This window comes from Mustela erminea, chromosome 5 (assembly GCF_009829155.1).
Source record: "Mustela erminea isolate mMusErm1 chromosome 5, mMusErm1.Pri, whole genome shotgun sequence".
Lineage (NCBI taxonomy): Eukaryota > Metazoa > Chordata > Mammalia > Carnivora > Mustelidae > Mustela > Mustela erminea.
The window spans coordinates 142,229,516-142,255,769 of NC_045618.1; the positions used below are offsets into that span (position 1 = coordinate 142,229,516).

The following is a 26,254-nucleotide window of genomic DNA, read 5'->3' on the forward strand; positions in this document are numbered from 1 at the left end:
GTAAATGAGACCAGTCACAGAAGACCACATACTGTGTGACTCCATGTATATGAAATGTCCAGAAAGGGCAAATTCATAGAGACCGAGGCAGATTTGTAGTTGCTTGGGGTGCAAGGGGTGGGAATGGGAGTGGCTGTTAATAGGTTTCTTTTGGGGGATGACGAAAACTTTTTTCTTCTTTTTTTTTTTAAGAGAAGAGAGCACGAGTTCTCTCACACAGGGAGGGACAGGGAGAGAGGGAGACAGTCTTAAGCAGGCTCCACACTCGGCACAGAGTCCAACGCGGAGCTCAGTCTGTTGAGCCTGAGATCATGACCTGAGCAGAAATCAAGAGTTAGGCGCTTACCCGACCGAGCCACAATTTTTTCTTAAGTGACCTACTCCCAACATGGGGCTGGAACTCACAACCCCAAGATCAAGAGGCCCACGTTGTACTGATGAAGCCAGCCAGGCGCTCCGGAGACGTTCTAAATGTAGACTGCAGCGATGGTCGCACCATGCTATGAATACCCTAAAAAATCATGAATTGTGTACTTCAAGTGGACGACTATCATGGGATAAAAATTTGTTTCTCAATAAATCTGTTTTTTAACTGAACTCACTGTTTTCCTTCCCGTTCTCCGTGAGGCGTCCACTGGCGTCCACAGTGGAGACCTGCCAGTCGTTCAGTTACCTCCCGCCACATCCAAGCGGCCGTGCTGTGGCTCGAAATCTCTCTCGTCTGTCCCCTTCCCCAGAGCATGATACTGAATTAAGTTAGGTCTTCATCATTGTTAAAACACTCTAATTGCATTCCACTTTTGTTGTTTACCTCTTAAAAAATCTCTCTGTACTTTGTTAAGTTGGTAATAGTCACATCTGAGTTAACATTCTCTTCCTAAGTCTCATTAGGATAGTTCTCTGTCTTTCTGGATGAAGTCACGACTCCTCAGCTTAGTATGTAAAGTCTTGCGTGAACTGGCCTCTCTGCCTCTTCAGCTTAATTTCCTCTACTCTCCTTATGAGGAATCTACCCTCACGTGTTCTTTGCATATGATATTCCTCCTGATTGTAATGCCAGGTTTCAAGTGACGGACAGCCCCATGTGGCTGGTGGCTAGCATGTTGGACAGCACAGACTGTAGAACTTCCACGTTGTATCATAAGCACTTAGTAAATACGTGCTGAATGAGTGAATGTGATTGTAGCTGTCACGGTGACGGGCATTCACCCAGCTTCTGCTTTTGTGTTCCCTGGGTCATGAGGCTGCGTAGCGGACTCCCCAGTCGGCCCTAGCTATCTGTTCCTTCTTGTTACACTTAGCTGGTATTTACTTCTCCGAAATTTCTGCTGATAAGAAGCTCAAGTTCTACATCATCCAAAACAGCACGCACATTATTAGGCTCTGGGTGTCATTTCCTCAAAATCTGTTCCACCTTGGGTTAAACACTTGGCTCACTTAACCCTTGTGTAACAGTCAGCGGTCTCCAGCTTGTTGGTGCCCCTTAACAGTTACTGACTCCAGACCGTGTGACCAGGACAGAATCTGGGGCTTTATCAGCTCTCTCTCTGATACATGCGTTTCAGGTTGCGCAGCCCTAGTCAGTGGCGTCCGCGTCTGCCGCGGAGTTCAGCAGTTGGCACAGGAGCTGGCTGAAAGGATTAGTCATTGAATGTATGTTGAATTAAGACTTTTTAAACTTTTTTGGAGGACAGTGTTTTCTGTCACTGCGTGTGTGATCAAATAAATTTTAATCGTATCTGTAATTTTTTCTTTTTCCAAAGCTTTTATTTATTTGAGAGAGAGAGAGAGGGAGGCGCATGCGTGAGCGTGGGGAGGGGCAGAGGGAGAGTATCTCAGGCTCTCCAGGCTAAGCACGGAGCCCACCGGGGGATCAGTCCCATGACCTTGAAATCATGACCTGAGCCGAAATCAGGAGTTAGACACTTAACCCACTGAGCTACCCGGTGCCCTGCAATTGTTTCTTAATTGCTCTTAAGTCACCTCTTTTTTTTTTTTTTTTAAATCATAAAAACATTTAATCACCATGGAAAATTTAAAGAACATGGGTAAGCAGTGAGAGTAGAGGACAGGCACTCATTAGCACTTTATCCAGAGATAGTCGCTGTAGCTTTCTGCTCTGTGTCCTTTTCTATAGCCACACATTTTTTAAAAAATGTATATATTGCAGATGAGTACTATGCACACAGCTTTGTCACTGTTATTTGCCAATATGCCGTGTTTAATGATGTATTTGTGTCATTAAATATTCCAGAGCTTACCTTTTCTCAACGTTTTATCATGAACATTTTCAGACTCAGAGCAATTGAACTGCCTAGTAAACACCTACATTCCTGCCACTATTTTACGTTATTTGCTGTGTCACTTTTCTGTCCACGTCGTTTTCTTTCCATCCTTCCATCAATTCTTCTGTTGTGTGTGTGTGTGTGTGTTTTGTTTTGTTTTGTTTTTTGATAAGAGTTTAACTTTTTGACAGCTGCGGAGTGTCTCACTGACTAGAGGTATCTAGGTTATTTAGCCACACAGCCAGCCAGTCATTGGTATGCAGGTTTTTTTCCATTTACATGATGCTTGTTTTCTCACCGTTGACTTTGAGATTTTGTTACATGTTGTACATAGAAGTCATTTATCAGATCTACAGTCTGCAGTGTCTCCCAGTGCATAGCTTTCCTTTTCGTTTTCTTTTCTTTCTTTTTTTTTTTTTAAGATTTTATTTCTTTATTTGACAGAGAGCGGGCGTGTGAGCACAGACAAGAGCAGGGGAAGGGAGAACCAGACTCCCTGCTGAAGAGGGCTGGAGACTGGCTCAGTCCCCAGACCCTGGAATCATGACCTGAGCCAAAGGCAGATGCTTAGCTGACTGAGCTACCCAGGCACCCTGGCCTTTCATTTACTTAGTGATGTACATATATTTTTAATTCTGATGAAGTCCAGTTTACCGAAGTTGTCTTTTTTTTCTTTTTAAGATTTTATTTATTTATTTGACAGAGATCGCAAGTAGGCAGAGAAGCAGCTGGGGGTGGTGGGGGAGCAGGCTTCCCGTCAAGCAGAGAGCCTGATGCGGGGCTCGATCTCAGGACCCTGAGAGTACGATCTGAGCCGAAGGCAGAGGCTTAACCCACTGAGCCACCCAGGCGCCCCCAGTGTTGTCTTTTATAGATCATTCTTTGCCTGTGCCCAAATCAGGGAGATTTTCTCCTGTGTTTGCTTCTAGAAGGTTGATACTTTTAATTCTCACACTTAGCCTATGATCCCTTTTAAGTTAATTCTTGTGTATGGTGTGAGATAAGGGCCTAAGTTCACATTTTTGCCTGTGGATTTCCAATTATTTCAGTGCTATTTGTTGAAAAAGACATGCTTTTCCCCATGAGTTTTCTTAGCATCTATACTGAAAATCATTTGACTCTACTCATTCATTTTTAACTTGGTACGGAATAGAATAAATCTCATTTCTGTTTAACTGTGTTTTGCCTGTGTTCTGATGGCTTCATTTATACCAAGTGTTTTGGAAACAGCTTATTTTCTACGGTAGATCTCATCTTGATTGCGATGATGGGTGCAGAAGCATGGGGAATGGTAAAGAATTGGGAAAGTACTGGTGGGACCCTGTTCTTGCCTCTTGTCCCTGTCACTGAGGTTGGTTATTTGCCTAGGAGCATGAGTGACAATTACCTACTCGGGGAAGTGTTCACAGGAACAGTGATGGAGTAAATGCTTTAGTTGTGGGGGAAACAAACAAACAAACATCTTCTGGCATGTACCAGGATACCAGCAAAGTTCAGAAAACTTCCTTAAGACTAAAAGTTACTTTTTTCTAGTGCTCTCTTTTGAAGTCTGCTTTCTATGGAGAGTAATTACAGTTTGTGAAAATATGACAAATTGTGAACTTTGAGTTTAAAAGTGTAGTTTGGCAAGAAGTTCTGAACTCTATTTCCTAATTAATGCCCTTGGTAATGATAGCAGTACTGGTATTAATGAGCACTGCTCACGGGCCAGGTACTTTTCTAACCACTTCACGTACATTGTCTCTAATCTTTGCAGTCACCTTTGAGGGTAGGTACTACTGTCTCTCTCTCTTTCTTTCTCTCTCTCTCTTTTTTCTCTGAATTTTATTTTATTTTTTTTCAGGGATCCAAAATATTACTGTCTCTCTCTTTATGGGTGAGGAGTCTGAGGCACAAGAAGATAAGACACTTGTGCCTTTAGCAGGAAAGCTGGGGCCCCACCGCACATCCTAAGCTTGTACTGTTTACAGATTCATGCCTGTGGAGTTCCAGAGACTTCCAGAGACTGATCCGCAGTCCAAGCCTTTAGTTTATACTCCATATTTCCCATCTTCATTATTGCATTCATTTTTTTAACCACTTGTAAATATAATTGTTTGCCCAGATGTCACTCTCTTGGCATTTCTGGTGGGGCTGGCATAGCTATCGGGCTTCTCACTGAGAATTTCAGGCTTTCAGTGAAGAAGCTGGAAAGAAAGGGTCATGTAGATGTTTGGACTCACAACTGAGTTTCTTCTGTCGGTTGTTTCTTTTCCAAAAGACCAGGTCGTGGCCTCCTGCACATATTAATTGGCAGGTGGGCTCATCCTTTGTATAGTAAAGGTCCGGAAACGGGGGCTTTTACTGCCACGGTCACCCGTGGCATCTGCTCAGTGTCCGTTGGTCAGGGTACATGACTATGATCTGGGGAGGACAAAGGGTTAGGGCAGGGGATTCCTGGGACTGGGAATGGGAATCAAGTGGTTGCCCGTGGAGGATGGGAGAAGGGAGCTGGGCCTTGATTCAGGGGAGCTAGGGGCTAGGCCTGGCTCTGCCTGAACTTGCTGCTGATGTTGGAGAGTCGTCGCCTGCCTCTGCTAAGCCTCATTGCTACCATGTATCTGCTTATGAAGGGGGGGATCTCATGTCTCAGAGCCCTTCTGCTTCCACAGCCTGGGGTTCTAGGGGGACTTTCTGACTCAGGAGGACAGACTGATTCAGGCTGCTGGTCGTCCAAAATTAGGGCAGAACCAAGTCATGTGAGCGTAAACATAAATGTCTCCTTTTCTTGGTTGGTCTCATTAGGGAGATGTGATTCCGATGTAAGTAAACTCCAAACCCTGCTGGCTCACTGGCGTCCCCGGCCGTACTCCTGAGTAGGGCTGGAGGCCCGGCTTATGTTCCTCCCTCCTCGCCTTTCCCAAACAGATGGACTATAGAATCTTCCTTTCTGTTGTTGAGCATGGTGGACAGTGCAGAGCTTGCCTTTGACCAGATTCGCTTAACTGCCTGGATCCGTGGTTTCCTCTTAAAATAGGGATAGTAATCCCCGGCTCGGCCACCCTGCTGGATGGTTCTTTGACCATAGAAGACAATGTCTGAGAAACGCTTTCAGAGCGCTCTGTAAGTGTTAGCACTCATGATGGTCTGATAGCAAGAGTACGGACGTGCCCGCTGTGTAAGGGTTTCAGCCTATAGCACCTTGAAGAGGTTAGCACTTCATCTTAGACCGAGGAAAAGAAGCAAGGTTCCCATCTCTCATCGGGGAACCAAACTGCAGTCGTGGGTGCCGGCACTGCGGCCCCTCGCCTGCTCTGTGCCGGGCAGTCAGGACCCTGGGCCAAGCTGGACCCGGGTTTCTCAGGAGGTACCAATTCCAGTCCCATCAAGGCAGACAGGAATTAGGCTTTTCTGGGCAAGGTCAGTAAGTTATTACAATTAATAAAATCGGCATGTTTGTTAGATTTTTAAAGTCTTTCTAAAATTAGTTCTTTGAAGCCAAGAGGCTGTAAAATAAACTGACCAAAAACACTCCCATAACAATCCTAGCAAGTGTTCCCATTAATACTGTGCAGGAATCCTGGACATAATCAGCACAGCACCCCGAGAGGTGGCTAAATGTTATTCTCATTTTATTTATTTTTTTTTTTAAAGATTTTATTTATTTATTTGACAGAGAGAAATCACAAGTAGATGGAGAGGCAGGCAGAGAGAGAGAGAGAGGGAAGCAGGCTCCCTGCCGAGCAGAGAGCCCGATGCGGGACTCGATCCCAGGACGCTGAGATCATGACCTGAGCCGAAGGCAGCGGTTTAACCCACTAAGCCACCCAGGCGCCCTGTTATTCTCATTTTAGAAGTGAGAAAACTAAGGCTGGGGAGACAGCTTGTCCAGCGCCGCCCAGTTTGTTATCGGCACACCTGGGCCTGGGGTGGGTGGAGAAAAACTAGCTTTTATGGAACTTTTACCAACTGCAAACTGCATTCACGTGTACGATCTCCTTTAACCGTGTGATGGCCTTCCAAACTGGCACAGGACAGCAGCCAAAGATCAGCAGGGTTAAAAAATCGGGGTAAGGGCACCTGGGTGGCTCATTTGGTTAAGCAACTGCCTTCGGCTCAGGTCATGATCCTGGAGTCCTGGGATCGAGCCCCACATCATGCCCTCTGCTCAGCAGGGAGCCGGCTTCTCCCTCTGCCCCTTGCCCCTTTCATGCTCGCTCTCTCTCTCTCAAATAAATAAAATAAAAAAAAAAAAAAAACACGGGGTAGCAGCTCAGAGGATGGAGCTGGTATTTCACGGCAGCTGTGGAAGTTTCCAGCTCGGTACTACTGCGCTTTGTGGCCTCGCAGGTCGTGGATGCCTTCATTCACTCAACACGCGTTTGATGGATGCCTGGTGATGTCCCAGGCCTTTCAGTTTCCCCAGCTTGCCCTTCTCGTTTCCCCGGGACCTCTGAGGTGTCGCCTGTCCTGTTAGTGCTGTTGGAATAGTCTGTTCAGGGTGTACCCTTATGTGTATGTTGGGAGGGCATATATGAAATGGCATTACTGTTTTTATAAAAATCATTCCCGTGCATCGTAAAAATCAAGCGATACAGAAAAGTACAAAAAAATACAGTACAAATGACCAAGGATGCCAGTTCCCTAGAGATAAGTGTTATTAGCATTTTGCTGACATGCTTCCAGACATCTCTATGCACACATATATACACACAGAAGAGCACAATAGTAACAGAGCAGCTATGTTTACTGAGCTGTTCCATAGCAGCTCTGGCCTGAGCAGCTCCGTGGTTCTCACCAAAACCCTTTGAGATAAAAATGCTACCCCATTTCGCTCAGAAGGAAGCTGATGTCTCAGAACAATGAAGTAATTTAATTTGCTCAAGGTCAAGTTGTGGCAAGCTCTCTGAGTCTAAAGGCTGAGGCTGTGACCACGGGGCAGGGTCATATGGATGTGGTCGTGCGTCCCTGAGAATACACTGTACTAGAGGGTCTTTTCTGTAATGTGCTTTTTTGTTTGATTTGTGGAAGTGTTTGTTACACAGCAATAATTCATACTTTGTAACAATTCTCTATAATGTTTTTATTCAACAATATTAACCATAGGTCTGTGTTTGCAGTGACTCTATTCTTTTTTTCTTCTTATTTTTCTAAACCAAGTGAGCCACCCAGGCTCCCAGTATTTTTTTTCTTATTTTTCTTAAAAGATTTTATTTATTTATTTCAGAGAGAGTGAGAGCACGAGCAGGGGGAGGGGGAAAGGGAGACTCTTGAGCAGGGGCTCCATCTCATGACCCGAGATGAAACCAAGAGTTGGCGCTCAATGGACTGAGCCCCCCAGGCGCCCCGTACTGATTCCTTGTAGATACTGTATTTTATTTGACCAATCCCTGGTGATGGATATTGAGTTTATTGCTATTTTAAGTCATACAAAAATCAACATCTTCGTGCCCTTTGGTTTTAACTTGTTCTGTGGTGGTTACAAGTCCGGTAGCCTGTGTTTGAGTATGATAAGCTCTGCCATCTTTGAACTGTGTGATCTTGGGCAAATTGTTTCACCTTTCTGTCCCTCAGTCTCCTCATCTGTAAAATGGGAAAAATAAGAGAACCTGACTCCATGCTGCTCCCCTAGGGTCAAGTTAATTGACGCAACAGGCAGAGCCGAGCAGGGGACATCATAGCAGCTCAGTGAGTGCTGACCCTTGCTTATCGGGCGCTGGTCGGTGGAGGGGGCAGGAGTTTTTCAACTAAGGCGCCATGGATCGCTGCTGGGGAGGTGTCTGTGGATCCAAGGAAGAAGGGGCACCTGGACAGGGTCTCTTTCGTCCTGTGATGGCAGCGTGAAAGTTTGTATTTTCCAGGAACAACCAGTGCCCTCAGGGCAAAAGGGGACTTCTGTGCCCAATTGCCTATTCAGACCCTCATCTTTCTTTTTCAGTTTTAACCTAGAAGTTGCTTGCCATCTTGACAGCAGTTTGATGCCTTTAGAAATGCCAGCTTGTTTTTTAGCAGCGTGACCTGGCTTTTCGGGTTCTTTTCACTAGGAGGGTTGATCTGAAATCCCCCGTTCCTCCACTGGAATTGAGAAGTCGATCCAGCTTTGTTTAAAGATCCGTGTTGATTATAGAGGGCACGGATTGCATGGAGCACTGGCTGTGGTGAAAAGATAATGAATACTGTTTTTCTGAAAATAAATAAATTGAAAAAATTAAAAAAAAAAAAAAGATCCGTGTTGATTTCTCATCTCTCATCCCATGATGGCTGTCCCAAAAAATGACAGCACTTGGGTGGCACACCTGGGCCGTGGGTGTAGCTGTTTGCCGTGGGAGGGACTGGCTTCGGGGTCTGGGCCTCTGGCCTCATGGGGAGCTTAGGGCGTCCAGATGCCAGAGCCCCATACCTGGTGGAGGCACACCAGCTGGGGAGCCCAGCCCCAGAGGACACATTACTGACAGGAGAACCTCCGACTGAGGGGACAGACACTTCCGAGGGAGAGAGTGCAGCGTTAGCAACTTCGGCCTCTCCTGTAGGAGCAAGTGTGGGGTTTCTCCGCCTCGGCACGATTGATATTTTGGGCCAGCTAATTCTTTGTTGTGGAGGGCTGTGCTGCACATAGTAGGGTGTTGGCAGCATGCCTGGCCTCTACCCACCAGGGGCCTGTAGCATTGCCCCGTCCCCAGTTGTGACAGCCGACGGTGTCTCCACACAGTGCCAGATGGTCCCTGGGCCGTTCAGATGACCCCAGTTGAGGCCCCCAGTGATAGAGCAGTCCACGGGTCTCCGACTTCAACGTGCGTCCGTCCGAGGCCCCCGGGGAGCTTGCTGAGACACAGGCTGCTGGGTTGCATCCTCCTTCCTGAAGTCTCTGATTCTTAGTCTGGGAGGGGCTGAGAATGTTCCTCTCAGACAGGCTCGCAGGTGGGTGATGCCCGACTGCTGGGGGAGGCGCCTGCTTTCGAGAGGCGCCGGTTTAAAGGACAAGCGCCTCCACTGGAAACCAGGAGACTCCGTTCTGACTCCATCCGTGACGGTAACTGTGGAGCCGTGGGGACGGTGCTGTTTCTCTCTTTCTGTGGTCCGAAGGGGGCCGGCATTTTTCTTAGAGTCACCGATGCCACTTAATGAAATCTAAGAAGCCCTTCAAGTTCCACGTTCTCATCATAGAGTACAGTGGTTCTCAAAGTTTGGTTCCGCCAGAGCCTGTGTCCCTTTTGCTCTCCTTTTTCTTTTTTTATGCCGTATTTGCTGTGGGGTCCAAGGGGAGCTAGCATCATAGGAGAGTGAATGGTTTGAGAAGGAGGCATGGAACACAATCTGGTGCTTGTATTGTTTCGTGCTCACGGAAATATATTTTTAAAAAAGAACTACAGCTCCAGCTGTAGTCAGCTTCCTGGCAAATCCCGGCTCAGCATTAGGGCTGCATGGGAAGATCTTAATCACTTTATCCCGATACCTATTAATTTAACAGCAGGGCTATAGGCTGGGCGTCAGAGCTTTTTGTAAGAAGGAATATAAACACCATTGCAAGACTTATGCAAATGAAACGTTTTTGGAAACTAAGAAGCAGTGCTATTTTGGAGGAGGAAAAACACCACCTTGTACATTTTAGTAGGGAATCAGAAATAGAGAAAGCCTGATTATCAGAAATAAAATGTGAGAAAGAATAACTAGCTTTTTGAGGGAACAAAATTTAAAGCAGGACTTCTCAAATTACAGCTCTCTGAGGTTTATATTCATGCGATTTCTTTACCATTGTATGTCTTTCCTGTAAGTCCTTCTCTAGGGAGGACATGCGTTAAATGAAGGTTCTCCCTTTCAGTGCTTGTATAATTGGGAAAGAATTGCATGGTCAGTTCTGGTGTCTGGACTCTAGACCTTAGGTGCCCAAAACACAGGGCAGCTCCCCTCTTCGAAGGCGGCACAGACCTCACATCTCTGTGGCCTGGTTTTAGATGGACGTGTCTAGACCCCTCCTTAACTTCCTACCCTCAGAATGAAACATCCACCCTGCCTTGCCAGCAGGTGCCAGAAATTCCCACATCATTCATTCACTCGGTCTCTACCATGGCCTGAATGTTTGTGTCCCACCGTAAATCACTTGTTGGGATCCTAAACCCCGTTTGCGACCTGGAAGAGGGCACTTTCCTGCCCATGCTGGTACCCTGATCTTGGCCTTCCCGCCTGCAGAACTGTGAGAGAGTCATGACTCTTTACAGACTCCCCAGTTGGTCACACTGCAGCCCGAGCGGACTAAGGCAGTGTCTGTCTTCCAAAGGCTCCCCCCGGACTGGTCTCAGAAATTCCCTTCCTCACTTAGCTTCTGGGAAGACATTTCACATGGCAAAGCCTTTGGGATGCACTCCTTCCTGCAGCTCTTTAAAACATTTAATTAATTAATTAGTTTGTTCGTTCCCATTCCCTACCCTCTGTGGAAAATACAGATATAAACAGGACGTTCTCTGATCTGCTCAATTTCTTCTTTGACTTCGCATTATTGTGCCAGTTAGTGTGGGTTGGGTGTGCCTGTGTCTCTATAGTGGGTTTGGTTTGTGACTTCCAAGCACTATTATATGGGAAGGAAAGGGATGGTAGGCTGGGTTTGTGAAGTTGGGGGATTAGAGTTAATTATGGTAAGTGCTTCAGAATAGCCAGATCTGGGGGAGGGGGAGGGGCTTGTGAATCAGCACCTATGAATCAGACGGTCCCTTTTTTGTCTTAAGAGACCCACAAGTGTGATAGTTGGAGAGAATTCAGAGAAGCACTGAAAGCTGGAAGTTCTGGAAAATACCACCACCACCACCACCACCTCCTCCCATTTCAGGATGATTTGAATTAAGAAAACTAGGCAGTGATTTAGAATTGACTTCAGTCATTTGAAGGATTTTCACAAAATAAGAGGATGTAAATGGGAAAAAAGCAAAAATGGGCCAGATAGGAAAGAATTTCTTAATTACCTGTTCATGGGGATGGATGATACGCTGTGGTGAGATATTATAGGAAAACTACCTACAGCTTGTACAAAGGCAGAAAGATTATAGTGTGCTCTTTTGGTACACTCGAGAGCATCATTTAGCAAGCCCACCTAAGGGACACCTAACTTTTTTGGTTGTTGTGTTTAAAGATTTTTAAAGATTTTAAATACACCCATTTCATTTTGGGTGTATTTTGATCTCTTAGAAGAAACTACCTCCCAAAATTTTAAAGAAAGAAAAAGTTATATATGTACAAAAATAAGGGTAAACACAATGAAGGGATGGAATATGGCTGTAAAGATGAAAATTAAAGAAAAAATTCTAAAAAAGGAATTGATAAGATAAGTTGGTTGGAAAAAGAAAGAAGATAAAAAAGGGGGAGAGAATGTGCTCAGGCTGGAGACTAGACTAAAGCCCTGTGCTAGATTTAGGGGGTGTATATATATACATATATATATTGTTTTTGGTTTTTTTATTTATTTAGTTGACAGACAGAGATCACAAGTAGGCAGCGAGGCAGACAGAGAGAGAGAGAGAGAGAGGGAAGCAGGCTCCCCGCCAAGTCAAGCATAGAGCCCGATGGGGGGCTCAATCCCAGGACCCTGGGATCATGACCTGAGCCGAAGGCAGAGGCTTTAACCCACTGAGCCACCCAGGCGCCCCACACCTAATGTTTTTGGAGAAGACTTCGTTTTGTAAAGTTAGATGCTAATCTGTAGAAGATGAATGAGTTACACGTGATTTCTGTCTGCTAGAGAGCTAAATGATTGTGTTTAGTACAGAAGACAACTACAAAGGTTCTGGTGTCATTGCTTTGTGGGACATGAGCCAGTTTTCGATCTAACTTTGCAAGAGTATCACAACATTCTTTTTTTTGCCATTGACTCTGTGTGTTTCTTGTGTAACCTTTGAACCAGCTTTGTCATCCTACTGTTCCCTCATCATGACTTAAATCAGTCCTTGCCACAAGCATACTATATACTATATGACCGTTAGGTTTTTAGCTTTTGAAAATTACACTTTGACAGAATGAACACATGAGGAGATAAGCATCTTGGTTAGGTAGCTAGGCTGTTGCCTGAAGTAGGGTTTGACTTATCTGACTGTGAGGTCCTTTTAGCCCTGAATTCCCACACTTACGTGTGTTTTTAAACTCTCTTGGTCACTTGGATAGTTGGTTGCATTTATGGGTCATCTAATTATGTGACCTGGATAAACACTTAAAATTCCTGTCTTGTCAAGGCCTCAGTGGCACCAAGTGGAAAAGGGTGATTTCCTGTGTTGTCGATGATAATATGATCACTAATATGATCATTTCCTTATCTAGCACATGTAATTGGCACACTGTGTGTTGTATTTGGCCGTTGCAGTTTCTTTGTGAGGGAGGAAGACGGGAGTTTTTACCCACACTGCGCAGGCGAGCGGGCTGAGACTCTGATAGGTGAGGTGACTTGCTGTGCAGCCAAGGGCTGGAGCTCAGGCCGCCACTCAGCTCTTCATGCTCCAAGCTCACGGGCTGCTGCACACCGGGACCAGGATGCGAGAGGATCTTGAAAAGAGCCGCGAGCCGAGGTGGGGAAGGAGACCAGCGCAAACAGGGCCACTAGAAAATCCTTTGTCCCCGCTGCAGACGCCTTCATAATGGCTTACCAACACCGACGCTCCCTGAGCTTTCCGAGGCCCTGTGGTCGGCTCCCAGCTTTCTGAAAGGCTGCAGGTGTGACTGTCTCTTCTTGCCCCTCCTCGACTCTCAAGGTCGTGTGGCGCTGGGCCTACTGGCAGGGACCCAGTAGGGACCTGATGGAATATGTGAATTTGCCGCACACGCTTTTATCTCCGCGATTCTCCCTGGTTCCTGGTAGGATTTTCTTGGCAAAGTTGTATCTGGGTGACATTGGAGCAGATGCACTTGTTTGTTCAAAAGGATAATCTGCCCTTTATCTGATGGCTGCCCCAGAAAGAGCATGCAGACCTCATCCAGGTCCGCCTTTTTATGAAATTCTCTTCATCTGCAGACAGCTGGCTCATGAATGCCGCCATATTGACGGAGCAATTCCGGGCGCTGTCCCTAATGTAGAGCCCTAGAGATGGGACAAGGTCCTTGCTCACGTGGCGCTAATTTGGCACACGATCCTCATGGGGTGCTTAGTATTTCTGTTGAAGTGTTTCCCATCTTTGCTTTGTTACTAACCTAAGAACCACATGAAACCATGGGATGGTGAGAAAGACTATCTTGTTTTCTGCTCTTGTGTCCTGCACCCCGGAGTCCAGACCCTGTCTGCTCTTACCTGCACTGCTGCGGCAGCTTCTGACTGGTCTCCCCACTTCCACGTTCCTTCTAAAATCAAAAATCTGTCATGTTACTCCCTTGTCTCGCACTCCACAGTGGCTTCCGCGGCTACTAAAGCCCTGCGGACCTCTCTGGCCTCCTCTCCAACTCCTCTGCTCCTTCCTTTTCTGTTCCTTACTCCTCCGTTCCAGCCGCGCTGCGTAGGAGGGCAACAGCCAAGCTCGTTTCCTCCCACCTCAGCTCATTCTTCACCTGCAGTAATCCCTCCTTGAGGTTTGCACAACTGTCTCCTGTTGTCACTCAAATCTCACCAGAACTGTCACCCCCTGAGGGGGTCTTTCCTATTACCTCGGTTAAATTCAGTAGCTCCGGCCCTTTGCCCTCTTTTCTAATCTCTGTTCATTCGTGATCTGCCTTCCCCCCTTCTCAGCCAGCTCTGGGAGACTGAGGACCTCCGTGTACCCACTGTTCTCTCTGCAGCCCCTGGAGTAGCGCTAGCGTCATGGCCCTCCAGCTGTTGGTTGAGTGAGTGCAAAGCTAACCTCCAGTAACGGACACAGGTATCTAGACAGTGCTGATCTGCTGAGAGAGACGCTGCGGACGGAATACAGGAATCAGTACCAGTGACCCCTCCTGTTGAGTAGTGGTAGACTGAAAAATATAGTTGTGTTTCCTTTGTAGTAGAATGCCTTTGAGGGGTAGCTCTTCGTTTAAATAGAATTCTCAAAATAGAGGTGAGGGACGGCTTTATTTAAAACTTTAATTTTAAAAAAAGCAACTTTTTTTTAAAGCTAAATGTCACTGTAGAAGTTCACTTGAATTATGTAACTTGGGGGGGAGAATTAGTTCGGCGTGTAGGACTCACATTTCTTATCAACTGAAGAAGGGATTTTTGTTGTTGTTTTTAAATTTTTGGAAAGGTTAATTCAACTGCAGTAAAGTACATTCAGTGAATTCAACAAGTGTTTGACCAAAGGCCTACTGTGTGCCTAGGAATGTTAGCTTTCCCAGCTTGTCAGGAGCCTGGAAGCACCTCCTGTGTTTGGGTTCAGCATCCACACGTTTGTTTCTCTGGAGGCTCCTCAGGCAGCCCACTGTGGCCAGTCACCGCAGGAGGAGAACAGGGCCCATCAGGAGGCCTTTATTCTTACAATGAGACTAGAAAAAGAGGGGTGTGTCCAGATTAAGGAGGGTGAACGTGATGATGAGCCCCACCCCTGCCCTCGGGGCTGCCTGTCCTGGAAGCCCGGCATTCTCTGGGCTGCCCTTGCTAGAGGCCGAGGAAAGCCTGTCGGCCGCACCTTTCCCCCTTCAGTCCTCCTTCAGCCAGAACCCTCTGCATTTATCAGCTTTATGTCCCATGTAAGGAACATTCCAAAAAAAAAAAAAAAAAAAAGTCCCATGGCAGAAACAGGCTTTGTCTGAGCCTTGAGTCGTTGGCAGTTGACCTGGGATGACCTTTTGATTTTTAACATTCTCTGGTCACAGAAGTGTCTTCCTGGCCTATTCATGTAGGCGTGGAGCTGTCAGGAGGCGTGGGCTCTCACTGTGGCCCTCTTCCTGGCACTTTGGTGCTATCTGATCAAATGGAGTGCCTAGCCTTTGAAGCCCACTCCATCCCGGGTCTGGCCCTGTGTCAGCCCAAGATCCTAGCCCTTCCTCCCTGCAGCAGCTGACGCACCCTTGCAGCCCTTACAGACGCGTGTCTGGCCATGACATTCAGGCACTAGACTGGACCAGCTGGGTGGAAGTACCCCAGATGGTCACTGTGGCCCAGCCTTGTCACAGAGCCACAGGCTGCCTGACCGTCTACGGGATAAGCGCTCTACTGGAGGCAACCTGAAGCTGTTGGGTCATTGGTGTTGGGACCCAAGAGGGCACAGGGCTGGCAAACACTGGCATTAAGCTGACCTGGCTCCACGTCATTGCTCTGCGACTTGACACCAGTATGACCTTGGGCAAGTTACTTAACTTCTTTAGCCTCTATTTCCTTATTAGTAAATTGGGAGATCTCATGAAATTTTGTCTGCCATACATTTGGTTCTTGGATTTGGAGATTTTTCACCAACTCTGCTTGAACTCAGACCTAATGAATTGCCCTTAAAGTATAACCAGCATTCCAAGAGGAAATTCTTGTGTTACTGATGGAAAACAGGCATGAAGTCCTAAGGTCTCCGTCCCCCAGGCTTCGGCCACACTGGACCTGCCACGTGGCCAGGCTAAAACACATCTGGCCGGCGCCGGCGGCGGCAGACGACTAGGAGCTAAGAGCACGGCTGCTCCTCCCCACACCTTGCAGATAATGCCAGCGTTGTCGGCTCTGGCCGTGAGACCAGCCAGCCCCTCTCTCAGTTAGGAGTGGTTGTTGAGCATCTGCTGTTTACTAGCCCCGTCCTTGAGGCTGAGAAGGACCGGTAAGAGAATGCCCTGAAGCTCCTTTCCCTCTGGAGCTCGTGTCTGGTTGCGCAGCAGCTGCCCCTACCCCCGTGCCGCTGTGACTGTGCCCAGGTTGTTAGTCAATAGCGACATCATATCGTTGTGTTTGCTGTGGGGGACTTGTTCTTCCTGAACCTTGGGTAGTCCCTGCTGTTTTTTTAAACTTAGGATTTTGGACAATGATTTTATACATATCTCCATACATGGGGGGTGGGGTGTCTGTACACACACACACACACACACACACACACACACACACATATACCCCTGTCCTGAGAATCCTGGACAGAAATACCTTGACCCCCACCCAAAAAATAAATGAGCTGCCAGCAAGCAGACAGAACACAGCACTGAGGAGGGCGGCCTCGCGGTAGAGGAGATTGTCCGGCTATCAGTCCTGGAGAGGTGGCCTCGTAAACCGGTAACGGCAATGGAGAACGTTCCGTAATTTGAGCCACTCGACCCCTGTGGGGTCCCGACTGCCATCCTGTGAGAGGGGCACGGCCAGCATCTGCCTTCCTCCAGCTGTGCATGCAGGGCGTGGGGCGTGGGGCGTGGGGCGTGGGCAGCTCGAGTCACCTGCCGGTGATCACAGAGTCAGGAAGTGGCAGATCTGGGACGTAAACTCAGTTATTTAATGACTCCAGATCTCTGGGGTATTCTGTTATATCATGATTCTGCCAAGAAGCTGCTGTCACTGGAGGGTCCCAGGCAGAGTCTTGTCAGGAATATTGGGCAAGGCATTCTGGATCAGCTCAGTTGATGATTGCTGTGTGGTTTGAGGGGTCTCAGGATTCCCCCCAAATCATTCTCACTGATCAGTTGGCCATTACCACCTCATTTCTTTGAGTCAGGCTCTGGACTCTGGATGCTCTTCAAGGTAGAAAGGACGTGGGAAGGGGGCATAGTCGTCCCAGAGCACCTTTGTATGTGGATACCTGTGCTCCCATCACCCTCCTCCCTAACGGAAGGCTGAGGCGAAAGGTAGTCCCTGCTGCAGACCTTTACTGAATGGCTCCTCTCTGTCCGGCTCTGTGCCAGGCTCTGGGAATGCACAGCACTGCCCCACGGGCCTCAGGGATGTGTGCGGCCTGCAGGGTGCTGTGCGGTGGGTCAGTGGCAGTAGAGCGAGCTGACTGGCCTGGGGGTGTGCAGGCCCCTGGGGGCAGAGCATGCATGAGAGGACACAGGTCACACAGGCAACAAGGAATCATCTGCGGAGTTGCCTCATGGACCAAAGGATGGTGGCCCTGGCACATTTTGGGGACGGGGACTGTCTTCCTGAATTTGGGGGTTTGTGGACAGTTTTGAAGGAAGGAAGTGTTGGAGAAGTAAGACGTTCTTTGTGAGGCTGAGGCATTTTTGCATAATCCCATGGGTACTGAAGAACTAATGCAGGGTTAGAAGGGGCAGGGGCATCAGAATCAGATTTAAGAGGAGAAGGGAATGAGGAAGACCAGTTATAAGGCACAAGGTGCAAAAGAAGTGCTGAGGGCATGGGGGTGGGAGGGCCTGGGCTCAAAGAAACCTTCTGGAGGCAGAATCAGAATTAGGGACTGATTGTATTTGTGTTGTGAGGGAGAGAAAGTCAAGAGTGACTCACAGGTTTTTATTTGAGATCTGTCTTCCTTACTTTATAGAGAGTTGCACTCTAAATGCTGAACATCTCCTTAATGGCAAGTTGCAGAATACAGCTGAATCTTGCCAGCTCAGGCTTTACAAACTGGTAAACCTTTTTTTTTTTTTTTTTTTTGGCTGACATCTTTTCCTTTTTCTTCTTTTCTGAAATTATTATAGTAATTTTTGTACCTCAAGGAATTGAAGAGTCTGGTACATACTAGACACTCAATAAATGAGTAATTAAGTCAATGAGATCATTCATCACAGTTGACCTACAAGGTCATGCTGTTCACGGTAAAGTGGTAGCACAGAACGTGACTTCTGTGATTCTGAAGCGGTCTGTGCATTTGTGGCTGGGCAAATGTTTGGGAGTGGAACTCTGAAGAATTTTCAGTAAAATGCAGCCTGATATCACTCTATGCTGTTCACTGACCGACTGGCCATACCTGGTGGTGACAGCAGCAGACACGGAAGATGAGGTCATCGGGCAGGTTGCAGGGAGCTGGTGGCATTCCTGCAGGCCTTTGCCTCCCACGTCCCAACCTTTGAATTTCTGGTTTGGGGGAGGAGGGGCACTTATATGTGATTCACCCAGGATCCCAGGCGAGTCCCAGGGTTCGACTTATTTCTCTGGGTTCCTCCAGCTCCCAGCCTGGAGCCTAGGCAGACACTGCATTAATCAGACTTGCAGGAATGATCACATGGTTTTCTAGCTGCCTCCCCTGTTAGCTGCCGCTTGTCAGCAGCTGGCGGAGCTGGCGGCTGCAGGCCCCTGTCTGCAGAAAGCCTTTTACTTCAGAATATTGGGGGGGTGTGGAAACCCCGCCTCTTTTTCCTGCACTTTGCACCATCTGACTGACTAAATGGTTGTCCTCCGAACCAAAAAGGCTACCAGACAATCCAAGGAAATTGTCTCTGGCTAGGTCATGTTTGCATTTGAAGAATTCAGGTACGTTCTGGGCTTCCTACATCAGGCTGCCGCTGGGTTTTTGTTCTCGCTTGGTTTTTGCTGTGTAATGACAGCTTAGGCTCTGGCTGGTTCTCACCCAAAAAAAGCGTTCTTTTCTGCCTTCGGTGGGGTTGATCCCGGCTGTGGGGGTGGGAGGCAGAGAGGTGGTGCAGGTGGGGGGGGGATACTGTGTGCTCGAGTGCGAGGTGGTGCATGCAGGTGGGGGGATACTGTGTGCTCGAGTGCAGCGTGGGTGATTGGTTTGCCGGTTTGGTTGGGGGCACATCGACTGAGGACCCCACCTTGTGTCTCTCTCGAGCTGCCGTGGATGGTGTAGAGTTAGGAATGCAGAGCAGCAACTGTTTATCCAGAATGAGTCTCCTGCTCTCTTTTGTTTTTCTTCCTTTGTCAAACTCATGGAGTCTTCGGCTCTTTTAAAATGCTAATCGTAGCAGTGAAGGTGAAAAATTCGGCAAGTCTGCTTGCTTAGTTGAGATTTGATTTGGCCTCTGATTGTTCCCTCATTGTTAGTAGTAATCTCGTGCCTGGCCGGTTCTCGGGGAAGTGCCCTGATGGTGTTTTGTTAGCAGGGTCCTTCTCTGCTTTTGTAAGCTCTCCAGCTGCTGTAATTATCAATGCTCCAAAGGAGTCTTTTGTGAGTCTTACTCCTTCTCTCTCTCCACCTCCTCTCCGCGGACTTGTCTCCGGGTATGAATGCGGGCAGGCGCTCCAACAGAGAGAGTTTCTAAGAAATGAAAATAAAGGAGGCGGAATGGGAGGGTGATCTGATCATCCGTGTGCAGGTTTCCACCTTTCGGAACATGGACGCGAGTGTGTTTGTGTGTGTCTCCTCCGGACACCCAGCAGCCTCTCATTTCTCAAATGGAATTTCGGTCTATTTTAGAACAGAGTGTAAATAGCATATCGATGGGCTGTGTGGGGACCTCAGCTCTGTCTCTATAGGCTTCTTTTTTGTTGTTCCCTCTGAAGGACGTTGCTGCAATAGACATCAAAATGGTAGTAGAATAAGCACCTTTCGTTATTTGTAAGAGGAAATTAGAGACCTTCTAATCAAAATCAAGGGAGTGGATGAGAGGATCCCCAGATTTGCATGAAGAAAAGCAGAGCTGGAAAGATTGTCCCCCACCCTTTCTGTAAACTTGGAGCTCTGGATCTAGGAAGTTATCCTTTGTTTAAGAGAGTGTCTCTGCATGATTTCTAATGCACTGGGTTGTGAAAAGGACATTCTTTCCGTGCGTAGCATGCTCTATTGACATGGGCCTGTGCCCTTACACAGTGACCAGCACTTACTGTTGTATTGTAGCTCCATTAGATAACTAACAAGAATTTGTTTTAAGCATGACATGTTACGGTGGATAGGTCCATGGAGAGTGAGTCAGGAGTCCCGGGTTCTAATCCCAGTTTGAAAAGTAGTTTTTCTGATCTGCTGAGAAGTACAGAGGAGTTTGGGGGATTGTAGAAAGTAATATAATTGGGAGGTTCATATCTTATTGTTAGTATTGATTCTAGATGGAGGACGCCTTTAGCTAACTGCCTGAGCAGAGCTTGGAGCCAGCTAGCTGTTCATCTCCTTGCCTGGTTAGGGAAGCGGGTTGTGCGTTCACAAGCCTGTCCCACTTTGCTGAGCTCCTAGCCCAAAAGCTGGGTCTGATGAGTTGGAAGGGGTGAGGTTGAAGGCTGCTGTACTGCTGTACTGAGAAAGTGGGGGGCCATCTGTGGAAAGTAGACCAGAAGGGGGAGGTCTGTTACCTGTGCTTCCAGCTTTACCACAGCTGGCCCTGAAGAACTTTGCCGGGTCTGATTGTATTCTGTGACTGCTGCACGGACCAGACAAATGGTTTTCTTCTTTAGTCACAGGCCAAGTGGTCGTGGTGGGGTGACACAGGCTCTATCGAGGAACTTATTAGCTTTTTAGCTTAGGTCAGGGTGACGCTCAAGGTCTAGCCTTCAGCAGAATCACCTGCAGAGCCCGTGAAAACCCGCATTGCTAGGCCCCCCTCCCAGAGGCTCAGATTCCGCAATAGGTCTGGAGTGGGCTTGAGGATCTGCATTTCTAGCAAGTTCCCAGGTGATTCTGACGCCATAGGTCTGGTGACCAGACTTTCAGAACCATCGCCTTGGGGAGAGCAGACTGTCATTACTAAGATGGGAAGTCTGAAGCAAAGGCAGGGAGGTACAGGGAGGAAAGAAATCCAGAGCCAGAAGCCGCAGATCAAGTTCAGGCAGATGGACCAGAAGCAGGCATGCTCGTGGGAGTTGATATTCCCAACAGCCCCCTCCTCTTGGGTAGGTCTGAGAGTTGTGGAATTGGTTTATAACCTAGCTTCTGCCATGCACGGCCTGTGTGGACTTGTCAAGTTTCTTTATCATTTTTTAAGAAAGTCTATAATGCTGTTAGAATTAAACGAGATGGCATGAACTTACTTTATACATTATGTTGTTCTTTCTCTGTGAGTACAGTGGTGGAGAGGACCTGGGGCAGCTCTGTCAGCTTACGCACACGTGTCTCCGGGCCTCACGGATGCACATACTCCTCCATGCACTCACCCCAACCCTGACAGCACACGGGCTACGTTCACTTTGATGGACACACGGACACACCGTTGTTCTGTATTCTATTCTGTATTCTGTAGACTATGAGTTCCTTGAGAGCTTTCGAGTCTTCTGTGTTTTTAAGTTTGTCTCCTTTGTGCCTAAAACTGCTTGATGCACAGTAAGGCCTTACTAAGTAAGCAGTTGACACAGGTCGTTTTCAGAGGGTTTCATAAGGAAGGAGAAACAAGCAAGTGACCCGGCTAGCTCAAGGGCAGCCTGATGTTGATGCCGGCTGCCCAGCGAGTGCGCTAGTTCGGAAGAGCATGTCGAAAACCTGACAGTTGACCTCCTGAGAAAACTGGGAAGTGTCCTCAGCGCACCCCGGCTGCTGGAGTGCCAGAGAACTCGGTCACATTTCCTAAGGAATCTCTGCGGATGATCTCACTCTAGAACGTGCAGATGATTGTCATGATTTGCCGGGCCCAAACCACACAATTGCAGAATCCTGAGAGCGTGAGTGGTTGGGCCAGTGTTTTCCAGATGGTTAGAGCCTTTTTTTTTTTTTTTTTTTTTTTTTTTTTTTGCCTGCCATTGACTTCAAGACTATTGTTCCAACACTAGGCAAGCTGTTCTAGCTGGCTTTTGTGGTAGACACACTTCACCTGTGTTTTTACCTTTTTAAGAAAAACTTGTTACATGAGAAGCTCACTGGATTCATAGTTTAGTACACATTTACGAGTTCCAACAGACGGCAGAGACCGCCTTCTGAGCACCCCTAGAGACAGCTTTGTGGAACACTTTGTAGTTTTCTTTCCCTTTCTAGACCCAGAATGGAGACTACATGACTTGCCATCCCCAGAATAAACAGTTTTAAATGTGATTTTTGGCTCCATAATCTCCCAAGGGAGAATGGAACCCAAATCAGAAACCACTGTTTCTCAGAATTCCTGATACTTGTTCTGATTTATTTCTAGAAGGAATGTGGTATACCAGCTCCAAGATCTAAAATCCACAGTTGGAATGTGTCAGTCACCTGAAAACAGGAAGTCACTACTGCGAGTCTGTCTGCTTCATGGAAGCAAACTCCAGCCAAGCTCTTTCTTTATTCAGATTGATATCTAATCTTGGGAAGGGTTTTAACTTTTCTTGCTCTTTCACTGCATTATGGAAATGAGTCAAAATGAGTGGTAGGGGCACCTGGGTGGCTCAGTGGGTTAAACCTCTGCCTTAGGCTCAGGTCATGATCTCAGGGTCTTGGGATCGAGCCCCACATCAGGCTCTCTGCTCAGCAGGGAGCCTGCTTCCTCCTCTCTCTCTGCCTGCCTCCCTGCCTGCTTGTGATCTCTCTCTGTCAAATAAATAAATAATTAATTAAAATTTTAAAAAAAAAACAAAAATGAGTGGTATCAGGGAAGACCTGAAGTTCGAGCCAGGATAGCCCACCCAATGTGGAGCCCAAGCCGGCCTTCACCCCTCTCATTTCCTGGGCCCTGCAGTCCACCAAAGAGACAGGTGTTTCAGTTCAGTGACTGTCAGCACTGCGGCGAACAATTAAGCCTCATCAACGGGAGATGGGGACTGGGCTGGCCAGGGATGGGGAAGGCGTAGGGCTGGATCGGTGCATGCCTCTCTGCCCCACACAGCGCTGGTTTCTTCGCCCATGGTGACTCTGAGCCACATAACATCAATGAAAGCAGAAGCTCAGGGAGACGGACAACCCAAACATATACCTCCCGCCCCGACATTTCCCCGCGCTCGTCCCCTGTCTTCCCTGCTTGGTTGGTGTTGCTGTCTGGGAGTCTCTGGGGCATCTCTGACTTAACACATCTAGCACTGTTCTCATGGCTTTTCCTGAGCCATACCTTCCTTAGTTGTCCACAGCCCAGCCTTCCTTCTGACTGCTCAGTCATCCCCGACTCCATTTTTCTCCGTGTCTGAGCCATCACAGGGAGTTCTTCCACCTCAGAGTATGCCCTGTGTCCCACCACTTCTCAGTGTCTCCAGTGCCACCAACCTGGTCCGTGCTGCCACCATCTCACACCCAACTCCCCGCCATGGCCTTGGAACCAACCTCCCAGCTTCCTGTCTGCCTTGTCCTCCTGCTCCCGGTTCTTCACTTGTTTTTCTTTATAAAATGTCAAATCAAGTGTCAGTCTTGCGCTCAGAACCTTCCAGTGGCTACCTGCCTGCCTGCACATGCCCCAGCTCTCAGGGTAACTTGCAGGCCTGCTTACCCTGGCCCGGTCGGCACCATATTCCGTCTCTGACAGCGCCATGTGTCCTTCACACCCTCTGTCACACCGGCCTGTTCTTGAGCACACCAGGCATCCCCTCCCCCGGCCTCTGCTCTAGATGCTAGAGCGGTGTTCTTCCTTATATCCTGGAGTCTCTGCTCGGTTATGGCCGCGACTTCTCTTTTTAAGGTGCCCCCCCAGCAGGCACTCCCTGCCCCCTTACTCAGCTTTTTCTTTTCTCCAGACCACATACCACCGTCAATGTGCTGTGGATTTTAATTTTGTGTTTGTTTATTGTTTGTCTCTCTTTAGCAGAATGTAAGTGCCACAGGTAGGGTTTTAAAAAATCTATTTCTGAGGGGCGCCAGGGAGGCTCAGCCCATTAAGTGTCTGCCTTCGGCTCAGGTCATGATCCCGGGGTCCTGGGATCAAGTCCCGCATCGGGCTCCCTGCTCGGCAGGACCCTGCTTCTCCCTCTGCCTCTGTGCCCTCTCTGTCTCTTTCTCCCTCTCCCTCCCCCTCTCTTAAATAAATAAAATCTTCAATAAAAATAAAAATCTATTTCTGTTCGCTGCTATTTCCCTAGTGCGTTGCTCATGGCAGGTATCTAGTAAATACTTACTAAATGAATGAAAGAAATGAAGACAGACACTCAGACAGGTTGGGTAATTTGTGTGAAGTCACCCAGCAAGGAGGTCTAGTCAGTTTCATTCCAGTTCATCTTCCCAGACACTCTGAGCCTGGAATGCCATCGCATGAACTGACCTTCTGTCTTCCAGCTAGCACACCTTCCTGAGTCTCTCCAGTGGGCCCGGAGCCGGTTGTCGCCTGGCTCTTGGCACCCCTGCATGTCTGTGGAGAGTGGAGAACAGGAGGAGAGGACCCCTCCAGCTAGGGTGGAGTAGACCGCCCCTTGTCCCGCCTCCTCCGACCCTCCATCCCGTCTCTGTGCGGTACTTCCTAGAGGTTGATTGTACAGCAGTGTTTCTTTCCCACCATTCTGCCCTCCTGTGGTCTGAGCTCTTGGCAGTCAGGGAGCACGGCTCCAGCCTCTTCTATCACTACGGACTTAGGAGTGAGTGGGAACACTGTCCGTAAGACTGACATTGCAGGTATTAAGATGATTCGAACTATGTACGTCACATTCCCTGAGAGGAGCTTGTGATCACACTGTCTGTGGCCCCCCAGGGTCTATTAGAAAGCACAGCTGTGTGGGTCTCTAACAGGCAAGAGCAGGAGCACCTGGTTGGAGGAAGTCGTAGAGGAGGGAGAGTTCAGGGAGAGAGAAGTAGGCAGGAGAGCGGAAGGACGGACGGGTTGCATTGACTTGACAGTTTTGCCTAGTGCTGGACTAGCCACAGCAAAACGTTATTTTGGGAAGCACTTTAGCTGTTGAATGGCAAAGCAGACATATTTAAAAATATCAGTCTATCCTCCGTTATTAAGTAAGTATTAAAATTATTGTTGAGTTTCCTCAAAGAGAGGCAATATCATGGTCTGGAGTCCAAAGGCTTGGGTTCAGTTTATATAACATAAACTTAAAAGCTGTGATCTTGGGCAAGTCACTTTATTTCTCTAGGCGTTAGTTACTTCATTTATAGGAAAAGGGCTATTTTGAGGATAATATATAGGAAAGAAGTATGTAAATGACAAAATTTTGCTATAATGTTTGTATTTTCTATTTTGCAATTAGTGGACGCTTGATCAGTTAATATATGACTGGCCCAGAGGTTACTTTTTAAAACAGTCCTGATTTCCGTTACCCATTTTTTGTCATAATCTCTTAGGTTAAACACAACAGAACAACACTTGGAGGATAGACTTAAACTGGACTCATTACCCAGAGGAATGTGTCCCAGAAGAGGATGCCAGCCTGGATCCTTGGGCTTCTTGCTGGCTGTGTAGGGTACTTGCAAAATCATCTCCCAGCTGTGTAGGTTCTGAACACTTCGTCCATGTCTTTGGGAAGGAAGGAGGATGACCATTCACTGAAAAAACACTTCCTAAACATTTACTAAATAGAAGCTGTAGTAGAAGCTGCAAATGCGCAGACATTTACTGTCCTGAAAAGGTGCTGAACCAACACCAGCAGTACAGAGTGGGGTAGCCAAAGACAAATGCACTTGGAAAAGTAAGGTGAATTTCTTAGGGACATTGATGAGGCACATGAGGAAGAGGAGTATATGGTTTTGCTGTATGGACTTAAGGGGGACTTTTAGGAGGACCATGTCTTAAGTGTGTCCTGGAGAAGTATGGGGTGTGGGTGGATGAAAATCAGGATGGGGAGCGGGCTACAGTGTGTGCTCCCAGCCACGCTTGGACTGAAAAGCAGAGATTTTTCTCCTCAGAGTAACCAAGTCTGTTTTGTCTTTTCTTCACGATTGGTGACTTTCTGCCCTGAAGTTCACTACTTTGTGGAGGTAAATCCTTTTCACCCTCAGGGTGTATGTGACATTCAGAGAAGCAGAGCTGGCCCTTTGGCTTCTCCACTAGTCTTAACTACCGTGAGCAAGTTACTCAGACCCTTTGTGCTCTGGTTTGCCTGTCTGTAAAATGGGGGTATTGCCTACCTACCAGAGCTATGTTGTTGATTAAAGGACATTACTTACATGCAGCCTCTAGCAAGGTGCCTTAGCAGATACTCAGTAAATTAATTCCTTTAATCTCCCTTAAGTTACAGAGCATTTAGTTAGACCCTCATCCCTGGGCTAGAAATTGTGCAGGAGCCAGGAGAGAGGACTGCCACACCATGAATGGAGCACCTCCCAGAGAGGGCAGACTCATAGTGCCAGAAATCAGGCCTTGGAAGATAACCCTGTTGGTTGAAATGTTTATGCCACAGCGAACCAACCATGATGTGACTAATCGGCTGCATGCCTGGACCCAGGCTTGGTCCGCTCACAGGTTCATTGGTCTGAGAGATTAATTAAATT

The 26,254-nt window shown here is 47.6% G+C and overlaps 1 protein-coding gene across 5 annotated transcripts in view; it reads left to right on the forward strand.

The window, feature by feature from the left end:
* EVL (Enah/Vasp-like) overlaps positions 1–26,254 on the forward strand; it is a 143,387-nt gene that overhangs the window by 19,565 nt on the left and 97,568 nt on the right. Inside the window, exon 1 of one of the 5 annotated variants that reach the window (XM_032345251.1) lies at positions 18,333–18,531. The exons of the other annotated variants lie outside the window; for them this stretch is intronic. Coding sequence (XP_032201142.1) covers positions 18,509–18,531 — 23 coding nt within the window. The 5' untranslated portion in view covers positions 18,333–18,508. Of the gene's footprint in view, positions 1–18,332; positions 18,532–26,254 lie in introns of those variants that run through there. 5 annotated transcript variants of the gene reach the window in all.